The sequence below is a fragment of the Dendropsophus ebraccatus genome, chromosome 13, assembly GCF_027789765.1.
Source record: "Dendropsophus ebraccatus isolate aDenEbr1 chromosome 13, aDenEbr1.pat, whole genome shotgun sequence".
Taxonomy (NCBI): Eukaryota; Metazoa; Chordata; class Amphibia; order Anura; family Hylidae; genus Dendropsophus; species Dendropsophus ebraccatus.
Genome location: NC_091466.1, coordinates 41,668,034 through 41,683,285, shown reverse-complemented (window position 1 = coordinate 41,683,285; position 15,252 = coordinate 41,668,034). Strand labels below are relative to the sequence as shown.

The window sequence follows — 15,252 nt, the reverse complement described above, 5'->3', positions numbered from 1 at the left end:
CTACCACACTGCCATGAGTGAGTCAATGTGATTTAATAAATTTGTGTTTACAAATAGTGGCCAGAATTATGTTTTATTCCTATTTTGGAAGGCCTTCTATTATGTATTAGAGATAGTAACACACAATTGACTCCGGACACAGGGCAGTTTCTAGATCATTTTGGCAACAGGGCGAATCTTGATAAAAGCGCCCCCCCCCCTGCAACCTCACTCAATTCAGCTCTGGAGGAGGAAGGGGGGCCTTATCAGGATTCGGGTTATTAGGAAGAAGCAGGGTGTGTATTATGGCATAGATCGGTGTTGCACCCCTAAGAGATAATGTTCAACCGAATACAAAATCATCATACAGGGACTCACAGGTGACGTTCTCTTGTTCTCTCTTGTTCCACTTTCCTTTTCCTCTCCAATCGGACCACCATGACGGTTTCTTGCAGCTACAATTCGTCTCCTCAGAACCTGCCAGACAGACATCTCAGGCTCCGCACTTATCCAGCAACTTCCTTCCCTTTTCCCTCCTATAGGCTCCTAAACTATAGTAATTCTGCTGCTTGGTGCAGTAAAGTCTGCAAGGTGTGACCTCCATCACACTGACATACAGGATACTGGGAGAGCTGGATGACCTCCATCACACTGACATACAGGATACTGGGAAAGCTGTGTGACCTCCATCACACTGACATACAGGATGCTGGGAAAGATGTGTGACCTCCATCACACTGACATACAGGATACTGGGAAAGCTGTGTGACCTTCATTACACTGACATACAGGATGCTGGGAAAGATGTGTGACCTCCATTACAATGACATACAGGATGCTGGGAAAGCTGTGTGACCTCCATTACACTGACATACAGGATACTGGGAAAGCTGTGTGACCTCCATCACACTGACATACAGGATGCTGGGAGAGCTGTGTGACCTCCATTACAATGACATACAGGATGCTGGGAGAGCTGTGTGACCTCCATCACAGACATACAGGATGCTGGGAAAGATGTGTGACCTCCATTACACTGACATACAGGATACTGGGAAAGCTGTGTGACCTCCATCACACTGACATACAGGATGCTGGGAGAGCTGTGTGACCTCCATTACACTGACATACAGGATACTGGGAAAGCTGGGTGACCTCCATCACACTGACATACAGGATACTGGGAAAGCTGGGTGACCTCCATCACACTGACATACAGGATGCTGGGAAAGCTGGGTGACCTCGATTATACTGACATACAGGATGCTGGGAAAGCTGTGTGACCTCCATTACACTGCCATACAGGATACTGGGAAAGCTGGGTGACCTCCATTACACTGACATACAGGATGCTGGGAAAGCTGGGTGACCTCCATTATACTGACATGCAGGATGCTGGAAAAGCTGGCTGACCTCCATTTTACTGACATACAGGATGCTGGAAAAGCTGGGTGACCACCCCCTGTAATCCCCCCTGTGCTGCCCCCCCCCATAATAATAATAATCCCCTCTGCTCCCCCTGCATTGCCAAACACACACACAAAAAAAAAAAACATTATACTCACCTTATTCTGGCATAGAGGTCCCTCTCTCCTCTTCTCCTCCAGCCTACGAGGAGCAGGCCGCTGCCGCCCCTGCACACATCTCTCCAGCAAACGCAGTGAAATGACGTCATTGCGCTGCTGGAGGGAGAAGATGTCTGCAGGTGCAGAGTGCTCGGCTGGGTCGGAGCGGTCCGGGGGCGGAGCTACGGGCGGTCCGGAGGCGGAGGTCCAGGCGGTCCGTGGGCGGAGCTACGGGCGGTCCGGGGCAGAGGGCAGTCTTGCCAGGTGATGGGGCCAGCAAGCTAGCAGGCGGGCGGGCGTGCGCAGCTAAGTGGAGTCTGGGGGGTGCCACCAGCGCCCCGTAGCTGTCGGCGCCCCGTGCGGTTGCCCAGCCCGCCCGCCTCTAGAAACGGCCCTGTCCGGACATTAGGCATTTTTAACCAAGTACTTTATGAGTAGAGGCTGTGTGTTTGTAGGACGCCATTTTGTAATCTTTTGTAACCTTTTTTTTTAATCATGTGATATATGTTGTTTTTAATTTTTATGTGAAAATTAAATTATGAATTTCAGCTGATGCCTTGTTTTTGCTCTTTTTGCATACTATAATTTTTAACATAATAGGCTTTTTTATTGAATATGTTGTATTGGGTTAAGAAAGATATGGGTATAAAGGAATAGACCCATAATTGACAATTAGTTGCTAGTACCCATTGGAACGTGTGTTTCTAATTGACCTGGTATTGCAGTGCTTCCAGGTTCAGTGCACTCCCAAATGTGTTTCCAAAAAATACACCCCACAGGGTGCACAGCTGCACCCCAAGTGTGTTTCCAAAAAATACACCCCAACAGGGTGCACAGCTGCACCCCAAGTGTGTTTCCAAAGAATACACCCCAGCAGGGTGCACCGATGTATCCCAAGTGTGTTTCCAAAAAATACACCCCCACAGGCTGCACAGCTGGACCCCAAGTGCAGCCATCACCCAGGTGGCAAACTCTACCAACGATAAAAATCATTTTTCACTGAAACAAGAACCAAGAAATCTATTATAAAGTAAGGTTGGAAAACTGCACAATTTAGGCTTTACAACTGTGTAGAGAAGTCCTCATACAGAAAGGAGGTAACAGTATCACTTTAAATCTGACTGGTTACTATAGGCAACTGCTGCGCTGGTTCTTTGTTTCATGGTTGTTTTAAGGTTTCATGAGTTTCCCCCACAGTGCGACAGGTAGACTGCATATTTGCTTTATTGCAGAAAACCAACATCCATATTGTTGTTGTGATAGCAGTACAGTTACACTAAGTGTGAACAAAGCCTATATTATGCAGCACTTTATAAGCACGTAAACGAAAACCAACAAAGGAATACAATGGATCAGTGTCCCCTAACCTATGACCTTCCAGCCACAACTGTCTGTGCATGATGGGAGTTGTAGTTCTGCACCAGCTGTGTAATAAAGTATAATGCACAATAATAAAGTACTTACAGCTGCTGCAGTCCTTCTGTCCTGCATCCATAGGGGGTCACCATGACTGTGTACTGTAGCTATGTGGTATAACACAGACCCTCCCATAACCACATTACTTGAACCACTAGATGATTAGGAAAACCTGGTATGTGCAGGTAAAAGCAATCAAGTACCCATCACATACAGTGCCTAGCATTTGTAATGAAGATGGTAGGTAGGTAGGTAGATTTGTTTGTAGAGTTCTGCTGCAAGTTTTTCCACAATTGAAATCTTTAAATTAGAAAAAAAAATGCATGCTGATGCTTCCTGTTTTTGCTGCATGAAATAGCCCTGCAGTATATTTACAGACAGCATAGTATGGGCAGTATAAATGCAAAGGGACATGACTGAAAATGCACAAAAGAGAAAAAAAAATTTTTTTGCAATCACAGCACAGCTTTCATTTTTTATAGCATGCGAGAAAAATTAACGCTGCCCTGTGATTGGTTGCTTTGGGTAAGTTGTTTTTGAGTCGCATCCTGACATAGCCAGCGTGGTGACATCCTCACATATGTCCTGCTCCGCGGGCGTCCTTTAGCCAGAGAATCCTCAGCGTGGGAGACAGGATAAATAGGTAAAGACCAGTCTCCCAGAGGGGGCACTAATGGGGCAGTAAGTAACAACTATATGGGGGGGGGGGGGGGCTTTTGTGGGGGCTGGCTACTATGTGGGACAATATTGGGGCGTGACTACTATATAGGGCACTATAAGAGTTCTGACTATTATATAAGGCACTGAATATTATAGGGGACACTATTAGTAGGGTTGACAATGACAACTACACTCACCGGCCACTTTATTAGGTACACCTGTCCAACTGCACGTTACCACTTAATTTCTAATCAGCCAATCACATGGCGGCAACTCAGTGCATTTAGGCATGTAGACATGGTCAAGACAATCTCCTGCAGTTCAAACCGAGCATCAGTATGGGGAAGAAAGGTGATTTGAGTGCCTTTGAACGTGGCATGGTTGTTGGTGCCAGAAGGGCTGGTCTGAGTATTTCAGAAACTGCTGATCTACTGGGATTTTCACGCATAACCATCTCTAGGGTTTACAGAGAATGGTCCGAAAAAGAAAAAACATCCAGTGAGCGGCAGTTCTGTGGGCGGAAATGCCTTGTTAATGCCAGAGGTCAGAGGAGAATGGGCAGACTGGTTCCAGCTGATAGAAAGGCAACAGTGACTCAAATAGCCAACCGTTACAACCAAGGTAGGCAGAAGAGCATCTCTGAACGCACAGTACAGCGAACTTTGAGGCAGATGGGCTACAGCAGCAGAAGACCACACCGGGTGCCACTCCTTTCAGCTAAGAACAGGAAACTGAGGCTACAATTTGCACAAGCTCATCGAAATTGGACAGTAGAAGATTGGAAAAACGTTGCCTGGTCTGATGAGTCTTGATTTCTGCTGCGACATTCGGATGGTAGGATCAGAATTTGGCGTCAACAACATGAAAGCATGGATCCATCCTGCCTTGTATCAACGGTTCAGGCTGGTGGTGGTGGTGTCATGGTGTGGGGAATATTTTCTTGGCATTCTTTGGGCCCCTTGGTACCAATTGAGCATCGTTGCAATGCCACAGCCTACCTGAGTATTGTTGATGACCATGTCCATCCCTTTATGACCACAATGTACCCAACATCTGATGGCTACTTCCAGCAGGATAATGCGCCATGTCATAAAGCTAGAATCATCTCAGACTGGTTTCTTGAAGATGACAATGAGTTCACTGTACTCAAATGGCCTCCACAGTCACCAGATCTCAATCCAATAGAGCATCTTTGGGATGTGGTGGAGCGGGAGATTCGCATCATGGATGTGCAGCCGACAAATCTGCGGCAACTGTGTGATGCCATCATGTCAATATGGACCAAAATCTCTGAGGAATGCTTCCAGCACCTTGTTGAATCTATGCCACGAAGAATTGAGGCAGTTCTGAAGGCAAAAGGGGGTCCAACCCGTTACTAGCATGGTGTACCTAATAAAGTGGCCGGTGAGTGTATATGGGACACTATTAGGAGGGCTGGCCACTATGTGGGAAACTATTGGAATGACTGGCTACTGTGTGGGGCACTATTGGGAGGGCTAGCTACTATGTGGGGCACTATTGGGAGGACTGGCTATTATAGGGGACACTATTGGGAGGGCTGTCTACGATGTGGGGCAGTATTGGGAGGACTGGCTATATGTGACACTATTGGGAGGGCTGTCTACTTTGTGGGGCACTATTGGGAGGACTGGCTTATATGTGGGGCACTATTGGGAGGACTGGCTATTACATGGGACACTATTGGGAGAGCTGGCTACTATGTGGGAATCTATTGGGGAGGCTGACTACTATATGGAGCACTACTGGGAGGGCTGGCTACTATGTGGGGCACTATTGGGAGGGCTGGCTACTATGTGGGGCACTATTGGGAGGGCTGGCTACTATGTGAGACACTATTGGGAGGGCTGGCTACAATGCAGGACACTATTGGGAGGGCTGGCTACTATGCAGGAGGGATAACTACTATGTGGGACACTATTTGGGGGACTTAAAGGGGTTATCCAGGCATAGAAAAACATGGACACTTTCCTCCAGAAATGACACCACTCTTGTCCTCAGTTTGGGTGAGGTTTTGCAGCTCAGTTCCATTGAAGTAAATGGAGCCTAATTCCAAAACTACACCCAAACTGGAGACAAGAGTCATGCTATTTCTGGAAGAAAGCAGCCATGTGTTTCTATTCCTGGATAACGCCTTTAATTGTCTCTTAAACTTACCTTTACCCTACTCACTTCCTTCCTATACATCACATGTCATAGCGTTATCATAGTGCACAGCGCTGGGATATACACCCCACTCTGAAAGTGCCAGGGACACCACATGTACACTTCAATAAATATCAAGGTTGGCCTGCGACTGCGTCCAGTTTTTCAATTTTGGCCCTCTGCGTGTTTGAATTTGGCACCCCTATCCACGGATATCCATTTTAAAGTGAAAGGCTATGTTCACTAACATACAAATGGATGTGCCACTAAGGTGGACTATGACAACAGCACACCAAAGAAGGGTCAACCGCAATTGCACAAACCCATTTTATAGGTGCAGTCTGTGCTAGAGCCTGAGAACATTTTTTTTGCGCCACGGATTACAGCCCCATCCCAGACCTATAACACCTACGGGTGCGTAAATGGAGCCATAGAAAGCCATACTTTATCTGCAATTGCAGATGTGTGAATGCACCCTTTGAGCTGTAAACCTTTGGGGCACCTTGAGGTGCCTACAACTTTATATAGAGGCCTATGGAGAGGTTTTTTTTTCACAGGTATATGCAGAATACACAGGCAAAAGTTTATTGGGCATTATGTCATAATTGTCATATTACCACTATGTTCACACAACATATTTTTTATGACAAGAATGTCCATTGTCTTCAATTAAAACAACAGCCCTTCTTGGCATAAAAAATGTGTTGCATTTAGGTCAATGGAAACAAAACAAAAAATTGACATGTCAATTATTTCTGGCCTTTCGGCATATAATACAATGCAATCTTCACTGCAGCAATGGCTTTTGTTTGACACTAGAGACAACGGCCATTGTTTTTGAGTGTCAAACAATGGCCGTTGTTCATACCTTGTTTGAACATAGCCTAGGGATGTATTTCCTCCCAAAAGCATTTCTTATGAAGACAGCATACAGGGTATACGGAGGGCCTATATGTCAATTATAAAGACTCAGTATTCCACAATGCAGTGAAAATGCTGCTTTTTGGACATTCTTACAGTTTGTTTGTTTTGTGAGCCTCATGACAATAAGAACAAAAGAAATCCAAAATTGCATGAAAAAGAATGATTTATTACATATTTTATGGAAAATTAGATAAAATAGTCATCTATTTTGTCTGAAAAACAAACAGTGCCACTTTTGGACATAATGTACATGTAAAATGAAAATAAATTAGCAATCAAAATAAACAGAATTATGAATTTTTTTTTAATCTATCTAATATTTTTAGTTTAGCTACGGTGGGTGAGAGAGAAAAAAAATTCAAGTTTTACAGATTTAATTTATTGTCAGGTTGCATTTGTGTACCATGCAAATGGAATGACCTAGTGGATAGCTCTGAAATAAAATACAGCAGCAAGACAATACAAACCAGATGATGTTGCAATGCATAGCATCACAAGCCCTCCTCCACTGACGTATAGAGGCATGAGATTTTTAGCATGGGCTACATCTAAACCTATTGAAAAAATGTCACTTTTTTGTTTTCTAGATTTGACACAATACCATTAGAACAACAGGTTTCGTATTTTCTAAAAGGCTTTATACAGAGTACTGGAAAGCATAAGCTGAATTGTCTCTCATGCAGTATGAACATAAACATTTAGTCATTTACATAAAACACTTGGAAAGAATTGTCAATTTTCCACTGTTGTGCAATAACAAAAATACCACATTCTCATAGAATATTTTTGAAGTTTTAGTCAAATCATTCCTTTTTTTTTTGTACATTACCCTTTAGCTGATATTCAAGTACCCAGGATGAGAATGAATCCTAACATGTCTAATACAATCACATAAAAAAGTAAAAAAAGAAAAAAAAAAGTACAGTCATTATTAGTGCAAGAATCAAAAGAACAGAGAATAATTTGAAAGCCAAAAACCGAACTAAAATCAGAAGTACTTGTCTTAAGGCATCTCAGATGCATAAGTACAGACAATAGGAAGGACTGAGGACTGCTAAATTCTATAATGCAGCAATGTGAAAAGGGATTGAAGTACCCAAAATACTCATTTTTAACTCAACATATCATACCTTTTTACCTTTAGGCCATGTTCACACACTGTCAAAATAACGGTTGTTTTTATTGGTGGCAAGTAACGCGCAAAGAGCAACAAGATTGGAGCTTATTTTACAGCCCTTGCTTGTGTAAAAGTGCCTGTGCAAAGGCACGATACAGCAACACATGAAATGCACATAGGCACTTTATGTACCTCTGTACAGGGCCAGTTATTGTGTCCATGAGCACCAAGGGATCATTTTACGAAATGATGGACTTATGGACTTATATGTGGTTGATGAAAAGTGCCAACCCTTGCAAAAATCTGTGAGTGGCATCTATTGAGTTTACTGCCTTTTAGCCCCTTGGTCCAGAATTAGTCTATAAATCAGTTCCATATATAACTGCATAGTTGGTCACTTAGGATTAGAGAGGAGCGCAACTCGGGCATGCTCGACTCCATCTGAACCTGGAAGTCTCTGCATTTCATTACCGGTGGCTGAAGAAGTTGCATGCAGCCCTAGAGAGTTCTGGAAAACACAGATAAAGCCTATGGCAGTAGCCATGTTTTCCAGGCAGACTTAGGGCTGCAGCCAACTTCTTCAGCCACTGGTAATCAAATGCAGACACTTCAGGAGTCGTCAGGACTCGAGCATGCTTGAGTTACGCTCATCTCTACTTAGGATTTGTTTACATCCCTATGAAGGATTTTCATTGTCCTGTTTGGTCATAGGAGCAGAACAATGAAAATAATGGTGGTGCTGGATGCAATGGATGATGGAAGCACACAATACTTGATAGGCCCCAATGACTATAGTAAGGACAGTAAGATTTCTGGTATGGTGTCCAATATTTTACAAGACAACATAGTGCTGCATATACTAAGCTATTTTTGCTACAATAAAGGGAAATTTCAAGTGGACACTAGGGTTCTATTTCCCAACCATGTGTCTGTGAACCATTTCCATTGCGAATAATGGTTCAGTATGGTCAATTGGCACTAGCTAACAATCCCATACTAAAAAAAAAAAAAAAAGACATCTCTGAGGCATAAGGTATGCATTGCCTCATAAAGGTCTCAAGGTTTATCAATGTCATTATCAATGTGCAAATTGATAAAACACCCCTCATGTGGACACTATCATAGCTCTGAACAATAGCCGTGTCATCAATCTGTAGGTGAGAGTTGCACTTTTATTACATAGCTTGGCTTCATATACCGGAAGCTGAAAAATACAGCACATTGTTGCTGCTTCATAGCTGGGAATTAGTGAAGCTTAAAATACAATCTTGTGATTTTGTCTTTGGCTCAGTTCCATTGAATAAACACAATGCACAGCAATTAGACTTTCCAGCTAATCTGAGATGCACAACCCAACTACGATTCTACAGATATCAAAGTAAAGGGCAAAGGAATATTTAACCTCACACTACATATCTTACACACAACATTATAAAAAAACAGCATTCTACTATTATGCGTGTTTTGCTTTGCAGCAATTTCAGGTTATTGACTTTTTGAAAAGTTCAGTCTTCATAAGGAACATTACTACTTCCCAGTAAAAACAGTGCCCCACCTATTCACAGGCTGTGTATGGTATTGCATCTCAGCCCTATTCACTTATTTTTGGGCAACACACTGACAGGTATAGCACAGTGTCTAATAACAATTCTAATTCCATATGGCCCCTTTAACCTGACAAAAATTAATAGTTGGAATCAGTTAGTGGAATGGCACGTAAATAAAAATACTGAAACAACTTGAAGGGTATTTTCGCACTTCTCAATAACCTATTAAGGCTTGGGCTACACTATGGCGATTCCGAGTTACGCAATCCTTCTACTCAAACAAGTCCATTCAGGGTGGATTTTCCTGCCATTTGTCATTCGTAACGTGACCCCATTCACTTGTATGAGTAAAGAGATTATGTGTCAAGCAGTCGCTCTCTAGCCCCAGCCATATATTGATTTATACAAAACCTAAGACCTGTAGCATAAAATCCACAGCATACATACTATGCACGAAGATACCCAAATACTGCAACCACTTTTGGACAAATTTTTGGTGGTGGTGGGGAATTTAATCTCTAATCTAGAAGTTTTTTGGCCACTATATTTCAAAGAGGAAAAAACATAAAAGTTTACAATTATGAGCACACTGTATACGCATGGTTTTACATGACCTCAATAGCAGTAAAGGTTATTAACAAAAGTTAACAACAGGTCCAACCTGTTATTGCCGAATGTGCACTTATAAGTGAGCTCAGAACTTTGCGAATGCCCATAAGTTGGCTGCACCCTTACCATGCTTTTGTGCTTTTCCTTAAATAACAAATCCACATATTATACATTACAGGCCTGTACCTTGATGTGTTGGTTATTACAAGTAATAACTGAAGGAAACATAATATTGGGTGTGATTAAGTAATCAGCCACTGGCCATGGATATGTCTCAAAGGAACCACTGCCGGGCATGCAATGCCATAAACAAATGCTGGTTTAGGTGAGTATAATTTACCAGGAGTTCCTTGTGTTCTATTATAGTTTTCCTTGCAATCAAGCACACAAGGAAATACTATGAAAAATAATATAATACACATAATATAATACCCGACTATTCCAGATAATCCCAATTTTACAGTATTTGCAAAGATTTGTGTCCCTGTCCAAAGTGTCCTCCACTGATTGATAGAGCCAAGAGAGTTGCTTCACTAAGCAATTTACTCCAAGTGTCACTTTAATATCTGTCTCGCTGTAGGAGATGGCCTCTATAGACTAAGGGCCTGATCATTGGCAAACGAACACTCATTGAACCACACGTGTACTGTATACTAAGCGTATCTCGTAGATACTTACAGCAGTCATAAAGAAGCCAAAAAATCATGATCATGGTCCATAATCTGTAAATCAAAATGTGTCTTTTTCTTGTCATGCACCACCCTCAGTCAGTATAAGGGATAACATAACTTATCCATTCTGCATGCCTCTGGGCCCCAATGCAGAATCATTAACAATTCCCCCACCCAGTCAGATAGGTTTCTGGGTCCTCTCAGGCTCCAGGGCCTCCCTGAGCAATTGTCAGTTCTGCAAACCCTAAGCTAGGCCCTTGGGCGATTGCTGTGGCTTACAGAATCACTGTGTACATATGATGATTCTTGCAACATATGATTAAATTCAAATGTAATATCAGCTATAATAAAAAATATTTGTTGTGTGAACTATTATATTTTTTTTTATAAAGGAAAAGAGCGGAAAACACAAAAAAAAGGAAAAATCAAATAAAGTTGTAAGTATTATTAATAATTTTAAATCTTGATTTCAGTTCTCATTTAAATTAAAGATATAAATGTACAGCTATGTGCAAAATAAATACAAAATATACATACAGAAACCCAAGAAAAAAAATCTAAAGATTTGTGCTCATAATCAACATTAACAGAACATTAAGAATTGCAGACCCATACATTTTACAATTCAGATAACCAGAAGGAGATTCCCCTTCCCCTAAAACAGCAGCAGGTAAGGTAAATCAGTCAATGGTTAAGAAAAAAAAAAAAAAAACATAACTATAATAAAGTTGGCAAAAATATTTTTATGGCCAAGGACTTTAGCCCTGGCTTTCCAGCATGGAGGAGATCATGATAAACTATACTATCATACATAAAAGAGACATTATAGTGATTGTGACAAAACTCTCTATGACCCTGCTTAATAAGTTATAAAAATATTATACCTTTACTAACTGATATTAAAGTTACATAGTAGCTTTATGGGATTCCATAATCTTATAAAATTAACTATTAAATATCTGACAATCGTTAGGAGGATTGTCCATATTTTAAAGGGATTTAGTCGTAAAGACACCCTCCTTCCCTAAAGACAGCCACTCAGGGTTTAGGATCCTTGCACTTTCCAGTGATCAGCAGATATCAATGGGACAGGTTTTAATTGGTTATCCTTTGTCATGCATCCACTGTAGCTCTTGTAAGGTGTTGGTTCTCCTTGGGAGATCTGGCTAGTGAAGAGCATCACTAGCTCCCTGGGAAAAAGTATGCAAATTAGGTTCCCACTATAGTGTTGGAGGCCAATAAAAAGAATGACCAATAGTGATGAGCGAACTTCAGAAAAATGTCCATATGCTTGGCAATTGACTTTTGGAATCTGGAGAAATTGGATGCCGCCTCAGGGAGTCCTGGAAAACATGGATACTTCCATAGGCTTTATCCATTTTTTTCCTGGCAGCCCTAGGGTGGCATCCAATTTCTCCAGACGTCAGGAGTTGAAAGCCAAGCATATGGATTCAACCACAGGGCAGAACCTGGACAATTTTCTGATGTTCACTCAACACTAATGACCAACCATATAATACATGGACAGATCGCTTCCACTTTAGCCACAACAGGAGCTGCTTCTGATCAGCAGATCTGGCTCAAAGAAGAAGATCTTAGTGAGTGCCTCTTTATGATGTCAATTTGTCCTAATTGGGAATATGGAGTTGTTTTCAGGATGATACCACCCCTTTAAACACTTATTTATGTTTATTCTTTCAAAAAGTTTAATTCTGAAATTGTAATAAGGGTTTTATATGCTGAATAGATCCAACAATCTAATCCATCTCTATATATAAACTGTTCTATAAGACAATGATGACTGTTTAAAATAAATCAAAAATATAACAACCATAAAATGATAGAAATAACATTTTTCAATGAGGATATTAACTGTTTTACATATTAGCAGGTTTTTTTTTTTTTTACAAAATCGAGATGATATCATGAACTTTGTCAGTAAAATGGGTCTCTACCTACCTTCTCAGTTAGTGCCTCTCACTACCTCAGCATGGGAATGTTTACAATTTTGATACTGTGCGAGACAAAGGATCATTTGATCATTTTGGAGATACTAAAATGAGGTACTAGTGGTATAGATGGTATGGTATATGATATAGAAACAAACTTTATCTGGAAGACTTAAAGTCTTAAAGGGGTTTTCTGGGCTGAAACGATTGATGGCACCCCACCAGTCAGTGATGACTAGCCTATCCTGGAGATAAGCTATCAATCATTTCAACCAAAAAAAAACCTGCCTAACAGGTCCTGTGAATTGGTACACAACAAAAAATAAATGGAAGAACCACTATTCCAATGGGTATGTCTTCACTGTAAGAAACGGAAAAAATAAATAAAAGTTTTGGGCCACAAACATTACAAAAAATTATATATATATATATTTATTTGTCTTATGGTGATATGTTTTGGCAGGTGGGTCACGTGACTTTCTTGGTACTAGTTTTACCTACCCCTAATATTGTAATTTTAAAATTACACAGAGAACAAAACTAGGAAAACATTTCTTTAAGTAAGTGCAATCTAGGTACAAGAAATATATGTATCAGACCCATGAGCAAGAGAAATTTACAATGCAGGTCTTAAATGTATGGCACATTTTTTAAGCAAAATCAATTCCTATGTTGAAAAACAAAATATTCAAGTAAATTCGCTTCTGTGTGGGGCATGAGCCATTAAACAGTGCTAGTTTCAGAGTAAACTCAACATTCATTTGCAAAACACAGACTTTGTGCATTTGTGAGAACAGCGAGTCCCGCAGACAAGCACAGGTACTTAAGTTACCATACCAGAAGCCACATAAACACAGTTACAATAAGGGCTATTTATATTAAAAAAAAAACAAAAACTCAAAAATAAAAAATTTAATAAATAACAAAAAAAAAAAAAAAATCAAACAACATAGGCATCGTCTTCATCTCTTCCAAAGCTGGATTCTGGTGATCTTGAAGAACTCGAGCTGGACTTGTGTATGTAGTTTCTTACGCGGACTGGTTGATGTGGCTCTATTTTTGAGTTAATAGTCCTAGCTAGAGGTACTGCTGGCTGAATGACCGGAGAGGTTTTCTTGTTCGTATTGATGACCTCAAGTGGTCCGGCTGGGTCAATAATTGCATTTATAACTGTAGGAGACAAAACATATTGTTAATATGTAAATTGCAACCAACCAAAAGTCGAGCAAAGACAGAAGGGAATCATGACATGAATTCAATCACTTTTGATGGCAATTATAGGGTAGCTTACATTGCTGTTTATAAGTTTGGCAAAAATCGCAAGGGAGAGTACAAGTGACCCCACAACAAGTCAATTGGGCTATCAGATGCCATATGGCATATGGGGCTGTTAATTGATCGATCTACCTTTTTTTTTTTTTTTTACTTTAAAACAAAGCTATACTTACTTCATCCAGGTCCATTCTCTTTTTAGTCTTGAGCTGGTTGATGAAAAAGGACTAAACACATGGAGTGCCGGCCAGTATGGAGTGTCATGGCTCAATGTGTCCATCAATCACATGACTGCCTTCTCTGGCAGCGCAGATGACCAGGACTTACTGAATTTACTCTGTTTTTAACCAGCACAAGACTAAAAAGCTGCCTTCAGAAGACTAGAACTGCATGTTAAGTAAGCTTTATTTTGAAGCATGAGCACTAAATATAAATAAAATAATAAGGCTATGTTCACACACAATCTGCAACAACGGCTGTATTTTGTACGCTTAGGAATGCCGCATGCTGTTCTATAGGATCCCGGCCACAGCGTATACACATAGTATACACTCCGGCCGAGATCCCATACTGTGCCGCAAACAACTTGTCATGTCAGTTTTCTGCGGCCGCAATTCACTGAAAGCCCTGTTAGTTCACACAATGAAGCGAGCGGCTCTGGCCGCAAGCATCATTGTGTGCTGTAAGGAGTTCTGATGCGGGCGCACGCTGATGTGCCCACATCAAAACACTGCGGCCGGAAAGATTACCAATGGTGATTAGGTGAAAGATCAGCTAAGATCACTTATGGTGATCACCTACTGCAGTACCGGCCGGGATGATCTTTTCAGAGACCGTCCGGGTCACGGAAAGGCCAGTCGTATACGCCATGTGAACATGACCTAATAATGTAAATTGAAAACTTGCTTTATATCACATACCCTGTTGATTTAGACTTTGAAAGTTATAACGACATTAACACTTTAAATCCTTGTTTGTTTAGCGTAGGCTTAGTAGGTGGAGTTACTTAACTGACAACCTTATGTGACTAGGACCAGCCACCAGACTCATATGTAGAGATGAGCAAATCACTCATCTAAACAAAGCACTTCATTTGATCTGCGCTCCGCTCATTAAGCCGCTGGCCTTTCAGCGCTGCTCCACTCCCTGCCTCTCCACCTTAGGTGCTGGGGAAAAGCTGGATCCAAACCTGGGAAACTGGGTGAAGTTTGTCAGGATTGGATCCAGCTTTTCCCGGCATCCTGGAAGGAGCCGCAGGGAGCAGAGCAGCGCTTACAGCCAGCGACTTGATGAGTGGAGCGCAGATCAATGAAGTGTTTCGCGTTTAGATGAGCGATTTGCTCATCACTACTTATAAGCTTAAAGTGAATCTGTAAGAGT

General features: G+C 41.4%; 1 protein-coding gene across 6 annotated transcripts in view; it reads right to left on the bottom strand.

Moving 5' to 3' along the window:
* Positions 1-11,157: 11,157 nt before the first annotated feature.
* The window catches only part of CEP170B (centrosomal protein 170B), a 102,798-nt gene continuing 98,703 nt past the window's right edge, over positions 11,158-15,252 (bottom strand). For all 6 annotated transcript variants that reach the window (XM_069951329.1, XM_069951326.1, XM_069951331.1 and 3 more), the window contains one exon: positions 11,158-13,770. In XM_069951329.1, the coding sequence (XP_069807430.1) occupies positions 13,541-13,770 (230 nt within the window). In that variant the 3' untranslated portion in view covers positions 11,158-13,540. The remainder of the gene's footprint in view (positions 13,771-15,252) is intronic.